Genomic DNA, 19,523 nt, shown 5'->3' with positions numbered 1-19,523 from the left:
GATGCAAGAGTTTTATCATTGAGTAGAAGTGCAAAATATTTTTCACAGATGTCCCTCCGAGAAACTAATCCCGTCCAGATAGGGTTTAAGACTTATAGCTCCAGCAAATGGAAGAGCCATACTGCCCAAGTGGACATAATCTGAAACAATAGAGAGTCCTCTGAGAAGTAGATGCCCTCCTAATATCTTTGGTCAATCATCTGGTCAGATGATTCCTGCTGGAGTTTTTTTGTTGGCATGTGCCTTACTTTTTAAAGAGAAGCAGCCAGTTTAAATATGATGCATTTCAGCGTTTAAAACCTGAATGGGGAAAAAAAATCCAAGCAAAGATTTGGTAGGACTATTTCTTACCTCAATGAGAGTTTTAGGGTTTTGGGGTTATTTATTTTTATTTTTACCAAAATTGCCCTCTGTGGATTGATTTTCTTCTGGGGGAAATGATTTATTTTTACTCTGATTTAAAAAAAAAAAAAATTATTGGTGTAACTGTAATCAGTAATGATTTTATAATGTTCTTTGTTCATCAGATTCACAGCTTTCCTTCAGATTGATCACGACAGCCTGACCAATGATACTTTAAATAATAAATAAATTGTATCCAGAAAAGGTGCATGTTTTTAATGATTATACTTTAATGTTAGAGCAAGCTGATGAACCAAGATTAATAATACTTTTTTAAAATTATTTATTTTGCACCAATTAATCTAAAACACACATCCACATTCATCATATAAGGCAAGGCAAGCGTATTCGTATAGCACCCTTCATATACAGTGGCTATTAAATAACAATTACATAATGAATGAAAAAATACAAACAGATGAAAATATAAAAAAAAATAATGTATTAAAAATTAATACATGGAATAAATAAACTGAAACAATAAATAGCATATTTAAAAGAAAAGAAAAGTAAACATAAGAATGAGGAAATGTATTATCTTCTCCAATTCATTTGCCTCTAATATCTGGGACTATAGTTTTGAATTCAAAGTTCATGATAAGATCAATTCAGATTAGGGGAAAACCTAGGCATCACAAAAAATTTATTAATTTTAGCTACATATCATTAACTTTTAAAAATTATCATTGAGCTTTTTGTGTCTATATACAGTTACGAGGATACATCTTCTTGTATGTATTATAAAAAAAATGATAAAATGTACCATGTACGCGAATTTTACACCGTAGTAAAACAACAGTAATTTGTTACACAGCTAATATGTTGTAAACAGCTAAGATTTAAATTGTAAACACCTTTTGAACAATACAAATGACATGACATTAAATACTCACTCCCCGGATAATTGACACATGAGACAGAAATCCTCAAATCTCAAGCAGTCTGAATGTTGCAATAATCCACAATCTATCAATATTAGCTCTAAATATATGTTCTAAATCCAGAGAGAAATAGAACCCTTATGAATGCAGGTCACCTTACGTTTTTCCTAAAATCCTGTCAGACACAGATGTGTGACATAAGTGTGTTTTTCAAATATAAAAAAAACAGAGCTCCAGTGATACCCAAGTCCACAGAGTTATTGTTGTCCAGTCACATCAATCACTGAAAACCTCAGTCTCTGATGCAAATCTCTTTTCTATATGGAAAAACAGCCTCCTAAAACAAAATGACACCCTTTTAGATATTTCTGTGCTCATATGCAGAAAATCTTACTTCTGTTATCTGATACAGTAGGTGGGGGTAGTATCACTGAGACATGCTGAGATGCGGGATGGTGGGAAGTGTCGGAAGGAGGAAAAGAAAGGATTAGTTGAGTGTCGTCCGCATAGCAGTGGTATGAGAATCCATGAGAAGATATTATTTCACCCAGAGAGCGAGTATAGAGTGAGAAAAGAAGAGGACCAAGCACCGAGCCTTGTGGAACCCCAGTGGAGAGTCTGCATGGAGCAGATGTTGCCCCTTGCCAAGTTACCTGGTAGGAACGGTCCTCCAGGTACGATGCAAACCACTGCCATGCAGAGCCAGTGATTCCAAGGCTGGTGAGGATGGAAATGAGAAAAACTAAAACATCTACTAAAAAATCTACTAAAACAGTAAGAGCAAATGAAGTAGGTCTTTTTATTTGAGCATTTTAATATTTATTGCTAGTTTTACAGAAAGGTTTTAGCATAGATGTATTTGCCTCATCATACGTTACTGATTTAAAGCAGTTTTTTCTATACAAAAGAATTCACACCTCTTTCAGAGCGTTTTACAGAGCAAAAAAAAAAAACATGATGTAAAAAACACACAAACTATAAAATTACATATACCCTTTGGATATTTTTACTACATATCATTTATCTCCGTTATAAATCTATCGTCACCGTTGTAGATGGATGAGCGAGCAGACATAAATGCAAGTAAAGATTTACTAAAAAAACATGCTAGACAGGCAAACAAGGTTAGACTATATATAATAGTCATATTAGGGCTTATTGATGAAAGAAATGCTGTTTATTTACCCACAACGCACTGTGACGAGTTTGTTGTCTCTGACCTGATGCAACAGATACAGAAGGGAGATGGAAAAAAAACAGAGCATGCTAATAAGAGTTTACCAGCTCTGTAGAGCATGTACACCGCCTGCAGAAATCCCATAGTCGTGTTGAGTGCCAAACAAGTGACTACTGCTATGTCAAAGGCCTCTTCAGGCGCTTGTTTTTTAAAGGTAAAGACAAGAGATATTGGGAAATACTGAAGCAGAAATATCAGCAAGTTGACTGAGACTACTTCAAAGGCCTTCTTTTTGGCAGAATTCATCTCCCTAGCTTTGCTTTTCATGTCCTGTGGTCCTGGGTGCTTTAGCCTTTTCAGGATTGAGGCGCAACAGAAGATATCCACGATCAAAACCAGGAGGCACATGACTGCAAAAACATGGTAGGGCATATAAGGAAACGTAAACATGCCAATAAAACCAGTTGCTAGAGAACACATCCAGGTCACCATGGAGCATATGAACTGATAACGGGTTGGCTTGTACCTCAAGAAGGTCACGGGGTGCACCACGGCCAGATAGCGCTCCAAACACACACAGCACTGAAACAGACTGCGGGAGCACATAGTGAAGGCGAGGAAAAAACCCACAGGTTTAAAAAAACACCAATTCAGGCTACAGAGGGTGTGAAAAGGTGACAAGAAAACAAAGAAAATCTCAGTGAGTGCCTGGTTCAGGCAAAAAACATCACATGGCTCCAGTGCACCACGTCGAGGAATTAGGAGACCAATAATATAAATATTCAGGGGAAAAGATAGAGGAATATTGACAGAGTAGATGGAAATTATGAAAATGGCCGTGACTGAGAAATTCCATTCATCCTTTGGAAGAACGGTTGAGTTTGCAGTGATGGTGTTCATCTTCCAGAGCTGTAGAGAGAGGATAGAATAACATTAAAAGCAACACTTGGAGTTTTTACAAGGTTTAAAAGTTTTATCTTTGTCATACTCTGGCAAATTACATAATGTATTTTACTCTATCTCTGATTTCCTTGTAATGCTTCTTGGATTTTTTGGGGGATTTTGTTAGAATCTGACCAACAGTACTTAAATTAAGGGTGTCTTTTATTACAAAAATGTAATTATTTAAATGATTGACTCACTTTTCATACCCTTGCAAAAGTTTACAGTGAAGTATAACAGCATTACTAATTCTGTACTATGATTAAAGATGTAAAAAAGATGAACCTGAGTAAAAGTTTAATAAGATATATTAATAAAAGAAATATTAATAAAAAGATGCAGTAAAATAATGTAAAATTATCAACAGGTCAACGAGAGAGAGAGAGAGTGAGAGAGTAATGAGTGGTGAGATGAGTCATGTGCATCCCCTCCCACAACTTAACATATACTTATGCCTTTATACAAATTATATATAATACAAATTATCAATTAAATAACATCTAAATAACATTCATTGATTCCTATTAAAAAACACAGGACTGATGTTTTAAACTAATACTGTGTGTGTTTTTCATTTGATACATGCTTCAAAAGTATGTCCATTATTACTCTAAAAGTACCGGAAAAAAATCATTGTGGCCCAAACTGAAGGAATATCTCTAAAGAACACCTGGTTTCACTTCTAAATAAAGTATGATTTGCAAGTAAACGTCTTAACTATAACTGAAAAGTTATAAACTTCATTAAGAGGAGGCCCCTTTTTTTTAAATGAGCTATTTGCTGAATTCTTAAATAAGCCTTAAACACCTGCTTAACCGTAGATCACAGATCAGATATAATATAGGGACAATACTTTATTAAACAATAAACCAAACTGTAGGTTGACTCCACGTTATTAGTTTAACAAATAAAAAAACATAATCAAGGAGATTCTTACATATTCAGAGAGATTCCTGCCTTTCATGATTTTCCTTCATTCTTTCCTCACAGCCACACACGTGTGTGGTAGTTGGAAGCTGCTCTCTTGGAACAGCCTCATTTACCAGTGATGTTGTTGTTATCCTGTCACATCAGTCACCATAAAGCTTCTGATTCTAATGCAAATCAAATATTGATAGATTTATAAATGTCTCCAACAAGAACAGCCTCGACCCACAAACTTACTACTCTAGAATCATCAAAGATTCTGGACCATTTTCTTGGGAATGCACCATAGATAAGCAACTAATTCCTCGCTGCTACAACCACCAGAGTATGAAGTTTTTAGACTCATGTTGACATTTTTAATTCCACCTTAAAATGGAGCACAGGTTGCATTGAGCCTGTAGTATATGTTAAGTTTTTTCAGTTTTTATACATTTCTACAAAACAGTCCATATAAGACTACACCTGGATTCTTATTTGAATGTTCTGGTCCACCTTAAAAGCTGAAGACGTTTTGTCCCTAAAAATCACATCTGTGTTGCCACAGCAGCATTTAAGGTGGAATGGTAATTTCAAACATCTAACATCTTCATGTGAGTGATAGTATTTCTTACACGTAATTAGTGGCATGGCTTGTGCAGGTGCTACCTTAAGCATTTTTTTTTTTTAATCTTTTAGAGTGGGTCTATAACAAATGTAAGGCGGCTAGACCCTATTTTTAGTGAGTTCATGTCTGAATGGGTATGGTTAAGGTTAGTGTTAGGTTCAGGATACATTCATGGACAGTCTTTCACGTTTGGGTTCATCTCAGTAAATTCAGTTGCATTTAAAGTGGCAGTCTGTAGTATTTCTGAGTGGAGAAGGAATAAAATATTGTTTTTAATGGTCTCATTGTGCTGGAACAACCGTCGATGCTAAGCCTAATATATTAATTCTAAGAACTGGGGTGTCGAGTCACTTTTCGAGGGAGTTCTTCTGGCCACGTTGCACGTCTTTACGTATTTAAGTCACACGTACAGCCTCTAAAAGAGGCTTAACTGAACGCGAGCGGCTGGTGGAGCAATGGAGACTTCAGAAGGGGAAATGCAAAGTTCAGTAGCTCATTCACTCATACTAAAAACAAAGTGTGTAGTTGATGTAAAGTTTCTGACTGTGTCATGATGGGGGACAGAATACAGACACTCGCGGAACCAGTTAAGGATTTTATTAAAAACCCACAGGGTACAAACAAAACAGTAGCAGTAGGTAGTGAACACTGTTAAGCAGAAACCAGGAGGGAAAGACCATTACCGGGTAGTGAGGCAGTCCAATGGTCATACACGAGGCAGGCAGTATCAGAGAAACGTAAACGATAAGCAGTCCAGGTAATACACAAAAATCCACAGAGTAGGCAAGGCAAAAATCAGAGTCGAGAAAACAAAAGAAAGGTCATACACGAGAAAACTATAACAGTGATAAACGCTTTGTAATGTGGGCGAAACCAGGCAATACGCGGCGTGTGTGTGTGTGTGTGAGCAGACCTTAAATAGCACAGGTAATCAGTATTCAGGACTTCCTGGCCGGGGCAGGTGAGGTGTCACGTGATCGGCAGAGTGTGTGATGTCGGTGTGTGGTGCATTCTGGATGTTGTAGTTAATAGACTGAGAACCTCCGTTGGAGCTAAGTGTGGAAGGACAGGGAGCGCCTACAACACCAGACGTGACAGACTGAGCGCTCTCTCCCTCTGACTAAACATAACCTGGATTCAGATTTATCCACTCTGAAAGGAGACCGCATCAAACCCACCCAGTTTAAAATTATTCTTCCGCATGTTTGGTGCAATTACCCATTTTCACCAGAGTGGGCCCTCAATCCTAAAACTTATCATCTTTAATAGACCTTTTGTTTAATATTAATTGAATGTTAAGTGAGCACCTACAAGGCGTCTAGAATGAACCATCCAAGTGAAGTGTTACCCATACATGCATTTTTTTATGCCACCATTACTCACAATGATCTTCCAAAGGACTTAAGTTGTTAATTTAACACAAGTTGTCAGATTAAGTTGTTTGGTTTAACACAAACACTCAACACTTGCAGATACCTAATAGTATCTAACCGTTGTTGGGTCATATCTCCAGATTAAACATAGATCTAACAATACTGGTCTACACTGTACAGCCTGCTGCTGCCACAGTACTCAGAGGAGTTATCTAAAATAATGTGAGCAAGGTTGTTATAGGCAAATTGTATGATTCAAACTCCCAGACTGATTTACTAACAGCATGTCATGGGAGTCGTTTATCTTAAAGTTAATAAATGTTGATCACACATCCACTGGAACTGAAATGCTCCTTCACTTGTTTGACATACGTTGGTTAAAGTCTTTAGTTCTTCTTGTAAAAGCATTTATTTGTTCTTAGGAAATTATATACAATTATTTTTTTTAAATACATAAAATGCTAAATGGTTTCCTTTGTGCTGGCCTCAAGGTCCAAAAATACAGTGTTGAAATGTGCAAAAAATATGTGTAAATTGTACAAGAAATGTGACCTAGTCTTGATTACAAATCATAAAACTAAAATAAATATGTTAAAAATAAACCAAATGAAATTAAACAAATTACTCAATATTATTGTAGTATTTTAAATGTACACTTTATTGCCAAAAGTATCCTTTCACCTCACCTGCATTGTGTTTGATGATGAGGGGCTTGGGTCCAGCTGCTCGAGCATGGAAATTTATTCCATGAAGCTCTCTACACTCTACTGTTCTTGAGCTAATCTGAAGTTCACGTGAAGTTTGAAGGTCTTTAGTAGGGCTGGGTATTATTTTAACATTTTTTAACAAAAAACAATACTTTTTTGTTGATACCTTTTTCTAAATTGTAACAAAAAATATACAAAAACGATAATCATTCTCATACAAGCCAACATGAGTAATATCAATCTCATACTCTCATCATGAGAGGCTCCATCTTTTCGATCTTGTTGCTAATGTGAGCATTTCCGTAACATAGGAGCAGGCGGGGAGCAGAGCAGACGGGAGGCGGACTCATAAGCGGGTAAGACAGACTTTAATAAATAACAAATAAACAAATAAACAAACAGGGAAATAACAAATAAATATATAAACATAAACAAACAGGGAAGACCAACAGAGAGCTAAGCAAAACAAATAATAACAAAACAGGGCTAGGGATATATACAGGAAAAAATGTAAATAATATACAAAATAAACAATGAAACAAACAGGAAATGAACGTGATTAGAAATAATGTGACAAACAATAAACAAGAGTGAGTAAATACAAGAAATGTGGAGTAAGCTATAACGTGACGTGACAGACAACGGGGAAGGTGCAAAGACCGACAGCAAACATAGACTAAGGGAACCTATATATAGTCAAGTCAAGTCAAGTCAAGAGGCTTTTATTGTCATTACATCTGAGTACAGGTACACAGTGTGATGAAATTACGTTCCTCCGGAACCATGGTGCAACGTAGAACAACAAGCAATAGACAACATATGGTGCAGGAGTGACGACAGTGCAACATAAAATTATAAAATTATAACACTAAATAACAATAAATACAATAAATACAAAGGACGAGACAATTTAAAGACAGGACAGTGCAGTACCGATACGGTATAATAAGTGTATAGTGGGGATAAGGTGCAGAGATGTGTGACATACTGTAACATATAGAACATATATAATCACAGCAGTTACTGAGGTAGAGTTTATAGTTTTTAAGAGTGCAGCAAATAAAGTCATGTCAGCCTCTGTGTGCTGACTGGGTGTGTGTGTGGGTGAAGTTCAGTTCTTGTGAGTGTAAAGGGGGGGGGTGTACAGTTTAGTTTTGTGTGAGTGTGTTGGGTGAGTGGTGGGTGGGGTGGGGGTTCAGTTCTGTCTCTGTGCGTTGAGAAGTCTGACTGCCTGGTGGATGAAGCTGTTGCAGAGTCTAGTAGTGGAGGCTCGGATGCTCCTGTATCTTCTGCCGGACGGCATCAGACCGAAGAGTCCGTGTGAGGGATGGGTGGGGTCGTCCACAATGCTGGTGGCTTTGCGGATGCAGCGTGTGGTGTAGATCTCGGCGATGGAGGGAAGAGAGACTCCGATGATTTTCTCAGCTGTCCGCACTATCCGCTGTAGGGTCTTGCGGTCTGAGGTGTTGCAATTCCCAAACCAGACGGTAATGCAGGTGCTCAGGATGCTTTCTACAGTCCCTCTGTAGAACATGGTGAGGATGGGGGGTGGGAGATGTGCTTTCCTCAGTCTCCGCAGGAAGTAGAGACACTGCTGGGCTTTCTTGGTTATGGAGCTGGTGTTGAGGGACCAGGTGAGGTTCTCTGCAATGTGAACACCGAGGAACTTGGTGTTATCCACAATTTCCACAGCAGAGCCGTTGATGTTCAGCGGGTGGTGGACACCTGGAGCTCTCCTGAAGTCAACAACCATCTCCTTGGTTTTATCCACGTTAAGAGATAGGTTGTTGGTTCTGCACCAGTCCGTCAGCCACTGCACCTCCTCTCTGTATGCTGACTCGTCGTTCTTGCTGATGAGGCCAACTACAGTTGTGTCATCAGCGAACTTGATGATGTGGTTTGAGCTGTACTTTGCAGTACAGTCATGAGTCAGCAGAGTGAACAGCAGTGGGCTGAGCACACAGCCCTGGGGGGCGCCAGTGCTCAGTATGGTGGTGCTGGAGGTGTTGTTTCCAATCCTGACTGATTGTGGTCTCTCAGTCAGGAAGTCTAAAACCCAGTTGCAGAGGGAGGAGTTCAGGCCCAGCAAGCTCAGTTTTCCGATCAGATGTTGAGGGATGATGGTGTTGAATGCTGAACTGAAGTCGATGAACAGCATTCGAACATAGCAGTCTTTGTTGTCCAGGTGGGTGAGAGCCAGGTGGAGCGCAGTAGAGATGGCATCGTCTGTTGATCTGTTTGGACGATACGCAAACTGCAGAGGGTCCAGTGAGGACGGGAGCTGGTTTTTGATGTGCCTCATGACCAGCTTCTCAAAGCACTTCATGATGGTGGGAGTAAGTGCAATGGGACGGTAGTCATTAAGGCAGGACACTTGAGACTTCTTTGGCACAGGGACGATGGTGGTCGTCTTGAAGCACGTCGGCACGATTGCAGTACTCAGAGAGATGTTGAAAATGTCCGTGAGAACATCCGTGAGTTGTTCTGCACATCCTCTGAGCACTCTGCCAGGTATGCTGTCTGGTCCTGGGGCTTTCCGTGGGTTGACTCTGAGTAGAGTTTTCCGCACATCAGCTGAGGACAGGCACAGTACCTGATCGTTTGGAGGAGGTGTAGTCTTCCTTGCTGTCGTGTAGTTCTGTGCTTCAAACCTTGCGTAGAAGGAGTTCAGTGCATCTGGAAGGGAGGCATCACTGTTACAAGCAGGGGGGGTGACTTGTAGTTGGTGATGGTCTGGATGCCCTGCCACATGCGCCGAGTGTCAGTAGTGTCCTGGAAGTGGGCGTGGATTTTCTTTGCGTAGGTGCGCTTTGCCTCTCTGATCCCCCGGGAGAGCTTGGCTCTAGCTGTTCGGAGGCCAGCCCTGTCCCCTGACTTAAAGGCCTTGTCTCGGGATCTCAGCAGCACACGCACCTCTGCAGTCATCCACGGCTTCTGGTTGGGGCGGGTTGTGATGGTTTTGGAGACAGTAACAGTAACAACATTGACTTCAAATATGTTTCTCCTTCTGGCCCCCAACAAAAAGAGTTTGGACACCCCTGCTTTACATGTTGCAATTAAATGAAACCAAATTGTGCAACTATATAATATGTAATATAATTACTTAGCATTATGATCTGATAATATAGAGCTTATATAAAAAAACAACAACAACATGATCATCATTTCTAGTATACATATTTTGAACCACTTTTGCCATTTTGGATAAATGTCACCAACCATGCACATGTAAGATCACGGCCACATCTATAGATAAGACTGACACTATGACTAATTGACTGTTATTTGCTGGTAATTATAAAGAAAAAAATTATAAAAACTATAAAATGTATTGAAATGCAATAATAAAAAAATGTTTTTTTTTTTTGTTGCAATAATTCATTACTTTTAAAATAATACAATTAAGTAACATTTTACCATTTCAGTGTGCTCAAACATATTTTATATAGACGTTGTTGGCAACAGGCAGGTTTGGTGGTCTCTCACACATTCAGAAGAAAGAGTACACTATGAAATGATGTTCTTACCAGAAGTCACAGTGAGCAGCAGTGATCACCCAGTCTGAACTAAGCAGAGAACCTCCACAGCGTGGATTAAATCTACACGCGGGTCGGTTCACAATCATATGATGCCGACCATGATGTTGACCTCTTCGTGGCCCATTAGTATCATTTGCATTTCCCCCAAGGTGAGAATGACCAGGATACACATAAACCCTCTTCTGCACTCCCCCCAGTGTGGACCCTTACAAACAGAGAGCATAGTATAGCATATAGTTCCTCTATACTTAATAAGTAGATGGAGTAAAGTTCTCAGTGCTATAACTCAAAAGGTAAAATCTGCCTGTATTTAACACACTGTAACCATGTATTTATGGTCTTCAGCAGCAGAGCGAATTAAGAAAGCAGTTAAAGAAAGTGTTTAACTCACCTGCCAACATCAAGAGAAAGAGACCCTTCAGCAGACTCTTCATCATGATGCTCTTCCTCACTGTGCAGCAGGTCTGATGCTGATGACTTTTAAACTCCACATATCACACATTAATCTGACCAATCAGGTTATCTTATTGCAGTTCAAACAGACCCCACATATTAACGGCCCATCAAAGATGCTTTGAATGTGTGTAAAGATAACTCAGCGGCTTTTAGTATCACCAGAGAGGGTCATAAACTGAACCTTGGGGACAGTTAAACTTGAACATTCACTAATCCTGTAGTTAGAAGAGCAGATCAAACTATAATTACATACACATTCCTTAATAGTTTTGATATCTTCAGTATTAATCTATTCTATGTAGAAATCACTAAAAATTAAGAACACTGATCTGAACGATTTGATCTGTAGGATTGTGTAACAACTAGTGTTGTAGTCAAAACCAAGACCGAGACTTGTCAAATCCAAGTCAAGCCCAATACTTTTTTTAGAAGTCGAGTCCAAGTCAAGACAAAGGCTGGGAAAAACCGAGACTAAGATTGAGAGGTTAACATTTAAAAATAAATAATCTAATTTTAAATTCCATTCATTTTTATTATAAAATGTGAAAACAATCACAATTTGTCCTTAAACAGAGCCTCGCTAAGGTTAGCTAGCTTCTTGCTAAGGTTAGCTAGCTCGTCGCAAGGTTAGCTAGCTCATCGCTAACGGTACTTCTCTCCCTGGTAACATTTGTATTTAGCTAGCTCGTTGCTAAGGTTAGTTAGCTAATCACTAGCAGTAATTCTCTCCCCAATAACATTAGTATGTTAGCTAGATCAGGGTTGTCCAAACTTTTTTTGTTGGGGGCCAGAAGGAGAAATATATTTGAAGTTACGGGCCACAGACTCTGTAATAAAACAAATAATGAAATATACCACTTTAAATAATAAATTTTCCTGATTATTTCGATGTACACACCATTTTACTTGACTCACTATCTTTATCAATCTTTGACAGTGTTGTGTAAACTAAGATTTTTCAAATTGATGTTTCATTTCATAATGTCTCTTAATATTAAACTCCTTAATAACGACGACTTTTAGACTCTTTTGCCCTTTTTCTGCTCTAAAACTGCGCACTCTCTCCGCTTTTAGACTCTTTGGCCCATTTTTCTGCGCAACAACTGAGCACTCTCGCACCTTTTAGACTCTTTGGCCCATTTTTCTGTGCTACAACTGCACACTCTCTCCGCTTTTACACTCTTTGGCCCGTTTTTCTGCGCTAGAACTGCGCACCCTCTCCGCTTTTAGACTCTTTGGCCTGTTTTCTGCACTAGTTTGGCCTGTTTACTGTTTCTTCATTTGGGAAGTCCTGCATACAAATTCACAATGATTCACTTAACTCAATAGTATAATTCCAGCGAGCCAGTGAAAAAGAGCACATTCAATTTAACGTCAGACTATTCAAAATGAAAAGTGCATTGATTGGATACTGAATAAAAGCAGGAGTAGCTTGTTTTTTCGCTGTTAGCCAATCTGTGTGCAGATTTTAGGCACATAGAGAAAGGACTGATATGGTCTGTTTGAATTAATTGTTGATGTTCAGTAACAATAGTAAAAGAGGTTCAGTTTCTAATGAACTTTACTTCAGACAGAGGACTTGGACTCGCTCGTTTTTGGTCTTGAAACTAAAACACTAGAAACAACAGAATTCTCATTATGAAATCTATTTACTCAATAATCCAGCATATTCAGTCACTAAATATTCATTGTATTATCTGAAATAAAACACACCAATATAATGTTTCAGCTGGTGGTGTGGAGTTCACTGTGGCCTGAGACCATATCTTCATTTTTGCATTTACTTAAGTAAACATTTGCTCACCGTTTAGATAAAGGTTAAATGATGAAGATTCACAAGTCGTGTAGAGATACTTAGAAGAAACATTTGACTATCATTCACACTTTTCATTCCCACTATATGGTTACTTGTTCGTGCTGGATGGTAGAACAAGAACCGATATAAGGCAGGTAGGGAATTACTTTTTCACATAGGGCCAGATTGGTTTGGATACTTTTTCCCTCTAATAGATAAAATCATCATATAAAAAACATATCATATCACCATCATATAAAGTGGCAAATACTTTCTTACGCCACTGTGTTACGCCCCCCTGAGGTAGTTAATACAGTCTGTACTGTATTAAAAATATAAAAAAGCAGCTTTTATTTTGTTTGTTGTAAAATACAAAATAAAGTCGTACAATAAGAGTACTGTTGTAATTAGTTTATTATAGGCTAGATTTAATCGAAGCTTAATCCAAATTCTCCCAAAAAGAAGGCAAACAGCTTTGGCAGTAAGTAGGGACAGCTGGCATTCTGCATAGCCTCAACTTTAGTAACTTTAGTAACGCTGTAACAGTGCAACTCAAATAAAACCATTTGCTGTATTCCACTCTCCTGTATGGTTTTTAAAAGGTCATAGTAGAGTCCAAAAAACAGTCTGAAAAAAACAACCCTTGTGTTTTTTTTTTTAAATAATAATAAAATGAATAATGTGGAAATTAGTGTTTGAGTTGCAGGTATTTTTGTATCAGCTCAGGTTAACAGCTCATCTGGAAGAAGCTGCTGAATATGCGTTAGCATGTTAAAAGTGTTTTCACAAACATGTAATGTTTCAGCTGATGGTTTGCCGTTCATAATGGCCTGGGGCCACATTGTCAGTTTTGCATTTACCTAAATAAACATTTGCTCACCACTTAGATAAAGCTGAAATTTTTTTACAATTTTGTCATTTTAAATGTAAAATGAAAATAGAAAACTGGAATTTGAAGAAAAATATGGACGCATTATCTGTTTTTCAGATTACTTGTTGATGTTCATGTAGCATATTTACTTTTAATGTGCATAATTAAATAAATTAATTCAAGTGAAATGTCTTAATTGACCTTGGTTCTGGCATCATACTGTAGTTCTTTTTTATTTGTATTTTTTGCAAAATGCAATCTGCAAATATTTCCTTCATATTTTGCAAATTAATATATATATATATATATATATATATATATATATATATATATATATATATATATATATATATATATATATATATATATATTATTATTATTATTATTATTATTATTTAAGTGCGTCCAGTGTTTGTTTTTCTTACAGGTGCTTTGTTAGCAGTCGATCCGAGGACTGACAGTCCTACTGATGGTCTGCACCATGTGCTCGTCACTACTCGTTATGATGATCTCGGCCACTGTGGGGGAACTCTGATCAGTTCTGAGTGGGTCCTAACTGCAGCCTACTGCAAACAATCGTAAGAGCCTGTACAACAATCATATACTAGATACAGTACCAGTTAAAAGTTTCTTAATTTATTTAATTGGCATTGTAGATTAATATTGAACACATGAAAAAAAAATAAGGGACACAAAAAAGTGTTTTTTCTCCACAACCCCCTGTCCAAACTCCACTGAGATGGTGATTTAATGTGGTTTGGGATGAGCTGGAGCAACTATTGTTCAGCACCTCCAGCAAATCCTTCAAGATGCCTCAGTGTGACACTAACAGGAGTGTGTAGATCTCTTAATGTCTTCAATATTAAATTTACATTGTAGTAAATACTAAAAAGAACGAAAAATTGAATAAAAGGTATGTCGAAACATTTGATAGGTACTGTATTTACAAATAAATACTGTCAAGTAATGTAGAGGCAGTAAATATCCCAAATATCTTAACGGTAACCAGTATTAGTATGCTCTTGTGAGGGCTGAAGACAGAATGGTTTAATTCATATCAGATTTTTATCAGATTGGGATTAGGCAGAATTTTCAGGAATTTTTACACATTTAAAAATGCCAGGGTATTTTATGAAAATATCTAAGCAAATAATAAAAAAAGTGAAAAATGTATTGTTACACAGTGTTTATATGAAATTTAAACAGCTATGCTGTAGACACAAAATAAATGTAATGTGTTCATATCGACCCATATACAGCTTTGGACCCAGTTAGTAAAACAAATGATAGCAAATGACAAATTAAACATGGCTGAAGAAGCAGGTCAGATCAGGTACCAGACTAGACTGTGTATATACAGGCAGAAATAGTTCCATCAATAAACAACCAATCACAACACACACATAGCTGTGTTCTTAAGAAATCACTCCTTTTTCCAGGGACATGGAGGTGATTTTGGGCTACCAGCTGGGAACAAGAAAAAGAGAACGGAGGCCAGTTATTGAGCAAAAAATTTATATCGACAAAGAAGCACACAACATAATGATGCTGAAGATAAACCGTACTGACTTTCCCAGTGCCACCCTTCCTCCGACCCAACACTGTCAGCCACCGAAAGATGTGGTAAAGTTCTATGGATGGATAAATCCAGTTTATAACTTTGCTAAAGGTGAGTTTCTTTATATTAAGTTAGTTGGTTTATTTTTTTTTATGTTGACACAGATCCAGTAGGCACAAATGTGAAATCTTAAATTAAAATCTACCTTTTCTTGATAATGACAGCCTTTAGAATAGTGTATGTTCTAAAGGCTTTTTTGTAGTGTATGTTCTAAAGGCTGTGATCTTTTTGTAATATAACAGAAAACTGCACTGCAATGATGATTTTCTGAATTAGATGCTCTTTAAGTCCTCAGTCTTACCTCAAATATTGGAAAAAGTCCCCATCAACTGCTTGGCAGTCAAAGTGTTCATATTTATTAAATGAGAATAAAAAAATCTACAAAGAATAAGTGATCATAAACTCTTATATTTAACTCATTATTATGTTCTGCAATAATCTTTTCAGATCGTAATTTCACAGAAGCCAAGTTAATCATATGCAAAGCAATTATATGATTGTATGATTTGATAGTATCTTAACACATCAGATTAAAGATCTGAGATACTTTTAGTTACTCAGTTTGTGGAACTATGCAATTTTTAATAAGGGGAAAAAAAGCAAATAATTAACATTTACCATATTTTACAATATTCAGCCATGTTTTCTGCCATTAGGAAACATGTGAAAGCAATTGGTTTATAGTAAATATGTTTTTATATATATTTCTAACTTGTTGCATGTTAAATGTTACATTTATTGTGGAAAAACACTCCAGCAGACTGAAAAACAACTTATAATTTTTAATCCCTGTCTTTACTCTACAGACCGGGATGAGGCTCAGAAACTACAGACTGGAGGGCTCACTGTAGCAAGCTGCATTAACGTCCCAACACAAGAGAAGCAGCCCTTGCCACTTTGTCTGAAAAAACATCAGGAACACCACATTCTGTGTGCAAAACACCCCCCCAGAGTGAACGACTGTGAGGTATGCCTACCCAGTCTGCTCAAAAACATGCTTAATACACTGCTATAATCAATGTAACCTCTCTGTCATGTATTTACATAGCACTAGTTGAATGATAGCTTTCTAAATGTTAACAAGAAGAAAGAATGATGTCCTCAGGATCCTAAAATTGCAGTCATCTTAGTGTTAATACTGGCTGTGTGAGAACCTAAACAAATTCCCTATTGAGATTTTTCTTGTGTACAAAATATTTCAGTGTAGTGGGGGAGGTGGACTTAAGTGCATAGTTTTTTATTTATTTATTTTTGTTTATATATTTGTATAGTTATTTGTTTTGATTATTAATTGATTGCATTGGTGATTTGTGCACTGTGTTTAGGTGCTGCCCAAGGTGGGGTTTAAACTCTCAACCTTGTGGACTGCAGGCCAGAGTGTTCCCACTGCACTACTTAAAATGAGTGGAGTGGCTTTAAAAAAGGCCTTGAATAATGGCAGAGGAGAAAATGGCAGTAATTTTTTACGAAAGGACCTGCCACATGGCATGGCCCAAAAAAAGCTAACCAAACAAACTTAAAGAAACTTAGGAGAGGCTCTCTGTAAAAGGAAACTTAGGAAGACTTTTTGAGATCTTTTCTCTTTTTTTGTGGCTTCTTTTAAGATATTTCATTCTTTTGTGAGCCTTTTGTTTTCTTTCAAACTTTTTCTCTTCTTTTTTGTGACTCCTTTTAATGTCTTTTCTTATTTTTTTGCGAGCCTTTTGTTTTCTTTCAAAATCTTTTCTCTTCTTTTTTGCGGCTTCTTTTAATGTCTTTCCTTATTTTTTGCGAGCCTTTTGTTTTTTTTCAAGATCTTTTATCTTCTTTTGTGGCTTTTTTTTTTTTAAGATATTTTAATAATTTTGTTAGCCTTTGTTTCTTTTAAGATCTTTTCTTTTTTTTTCTTCTCATGTCTCTTTTCTCGTTACCCACTATTACCAGCCACCCCTCTACAAAGGTGTGATAAGTAGCTGTTGCTTGACTGGGGTTTTTATGCTGTGTCTCACAGCTGAGCCTGGTCAGTGCTAATTACCGCTGAGGATTTTGGGACTTGAAGTTTTTTGGCCCAGATCCACCAGCTTTTCTACTGCAGCCCTCTGCTGGTGGTTGGCGGTACAGGCCGCCTTCTTACACAAAAACTGGCAAATGGCTTAATGTTGTGGAATTTAAATTGGGTAAATAGTTCCTTTCAGCACCAAGAGTATTTTTTTCAGCACCAAAAGTACTTTTTGTTTTTTTAACTTGTCTTTGTACAATGAAGTTCCTGTATCACACAAAAATTGTTCTACTTGTACTTCCACTCTAAAGTCAGGGTTTGCACTCATGAAATGCTGCTGCTACAATTTAAAGTGTAGCTATTTGCTGATATGTTGTTTTGCCTATTAATTGCACATTCAGCAAAAGTATTGTATTCTAGCTCTTTCCATGCAGAAACAGTGCAGAACTAAATGCAACAGTCGCTCTTGAGCTTAATTTTTCTTCTCTCTGATGATTTTTTTCCCCTCTCAAATGTCCTTGACAGTTGTCCTTGCGTGCCAAGCAAATTACCTGTGGCTTCATTTTTTTGCTCAAGTGAGTGTTTTGTGCTTGAGTCTAGATAGGGGTGGTTTTGACAGTTTGTGGGTGGGGTCAGGGTCTCTAGGGTTTGTGACAGACCGCCTACTACCAACAGCCAGAGGAGGGCGGAAAAAGGACAACAGGAGAGATAGCTAACTGGCTGGTGTAGTTTACCCAGGTTCAGCACCTGGAGCGACCGTCTCTGGATTTTAGCTAGTTATCTAACTTTCCTGCTCTCCTTCTTTCTCCGCCCTACTTCAACTGTTTAGTAGTAGGCAGTCCGTCACAAACCCTGAAGATATTGGCCAGTAGCATTTGCTGAGGGAGGTGACGCTGACCCTATCTACAAAAAAAGGAGCTGCAGGCAATTCGCATAGCGCGAGAACAATTGTAAATTCAAGAGGAAAAAAAAAACACCCGAGAGGAAGAAAAATGAAGCTTAAGCGAAATTTTGTTCAGTGTGGACACAATTCCCTTTTTTTCTTGCGAGTTTCACATTTGAGCTTGCAAAAAGTACATTTACACACACAAAATGTTACAACACATCTGTTAAATTTTTTCAAACCACCCTAATCTTTTCTCTCTCTCAGCTCTTTGCTGGAACCAGTTTGATGAAGGGTGATGTTCTGTATGGAGTCCTCGTGAACTACGATATCCTCTGCCAGAAACAAGTGGAGTTCATGGATGTGTGTGCCTACAGAGACTGGATTGATGATCTAATAAGAGATGTGTCAAAAAGACCCATAACAATAATACGGGAAAACCTCTGTGGCTGTTCTGAAGATTAATCTAGTCACGCTTCTTAGAAAGAAACACAGAAACATGTCAAGTTTTCAGATTTCAGATGTGTTGTTTGGTCAATAAAACCATTCAGAGTAAAACTCTCCACATCTTTCCCCCTGACCCTAGGAGTTAAATATTTGGATACTGTTGTACTTGTTTTACAGAGCCTCTGTGCACTGTATTTCTCTTAGAACTTCTGATTTATTAGCATCTTCCTCAGATTTCTGTCTCAGAGTAACTGCATAGCTTTGTTGTTTAATAAGAATTTACTCAAATTACCCCTGAGGACTTTAAATTAAGTCAGTCATGTATTGTATATTTATATTTATCATGCAATAGCTGTACTGATAATAAAGAGATCTCAGATCTCTCTAAGAGCAGAAACATCCACTGTCCTGTTTGTTCATTCTCACATTTCACTGGTTTCACTGAATTACAAACATGTAAAGAGATTTAACAAACAAAACAACAGAAAAAGGCAAGTCAGATAATAAATTACATTTGCAAGTTATTAAACCCATATCTACTTGTATAGGTGATTTCAGTTACAACTACAGTTTAAACACATTGAGGACAGATAATAAAATGTGCTCCCCATGTTTGATCAGATTAGCAACATAACTGTATTAAAACAAACAAAAACACCAAAATCCTCTTGTTTTATAATAAAAATAAATCCTGTCAGCGCCCACCTGCACTGCTGTCTTTCGGACCGAACGCCACTCCCAGGAAAATTACAATCTTCCCCCACAACAACAATCAGTTCATTACTGGAGGATAATCTTTTAAAATTACCTTTAGAACAATAAACATTATGAAAGATACACAATAGAGAACATAATTTAGAAGAGGTTACAAAGTCATTTCTAAGGCTTTGGGACTCAACAGTGAGAGCTATTATTCACAAATA

General features: G+C 37.5%; 1 protein-coding gene across 1 annotated transcript; it reads left to right on the top strand.

Annotated features, from left to right (window-relative positions):
- The first annotated feature begins 10,650 nt into the window (after positions 1–10,650).
- LOC125802247 (kallikrein-7-like) lies at positions 10,651–18,953 on the top strand. The gene is made up of 7 exons (XM_049479645.1): positions 10,651–10,701; positions 10,898–11,014; positions 12,937–12,958; positions 14,102–14,252; positions 15,114–15,343; positions 16,099–16,259; positions 18,421–18,953. Exons 1-7 carry the CDS (start codon positions 10,651–10,653, stop codon positions 18,616–18,618), a joined length of 930 nt encoding a protein of 309 aa, XP_049335602.1. The 3' UTR covers positions 18,619–18,953.
- The last annotated feature ends 570 nt before the right edge of the window (positions 18,954–19,523 follow it).

Source organism: Astyanax mexicanus, chromosome 5 (genome assembly GCF_023375975.1).
Source record: "Astyanax mexicanus isolate ESR-SI-001 chromosome 5, AstMex3_surface, whole genome shotgun sequence".
NCBI lineage: Eukaryota > Metazoa > Chordata > Actinopteri > Characiformes > Acestrorhamphidae > Astyanax > Astyanax mexicanus.
This window is presented reverse-complemented; position numbering and strand designations above follow the sequence as displayed.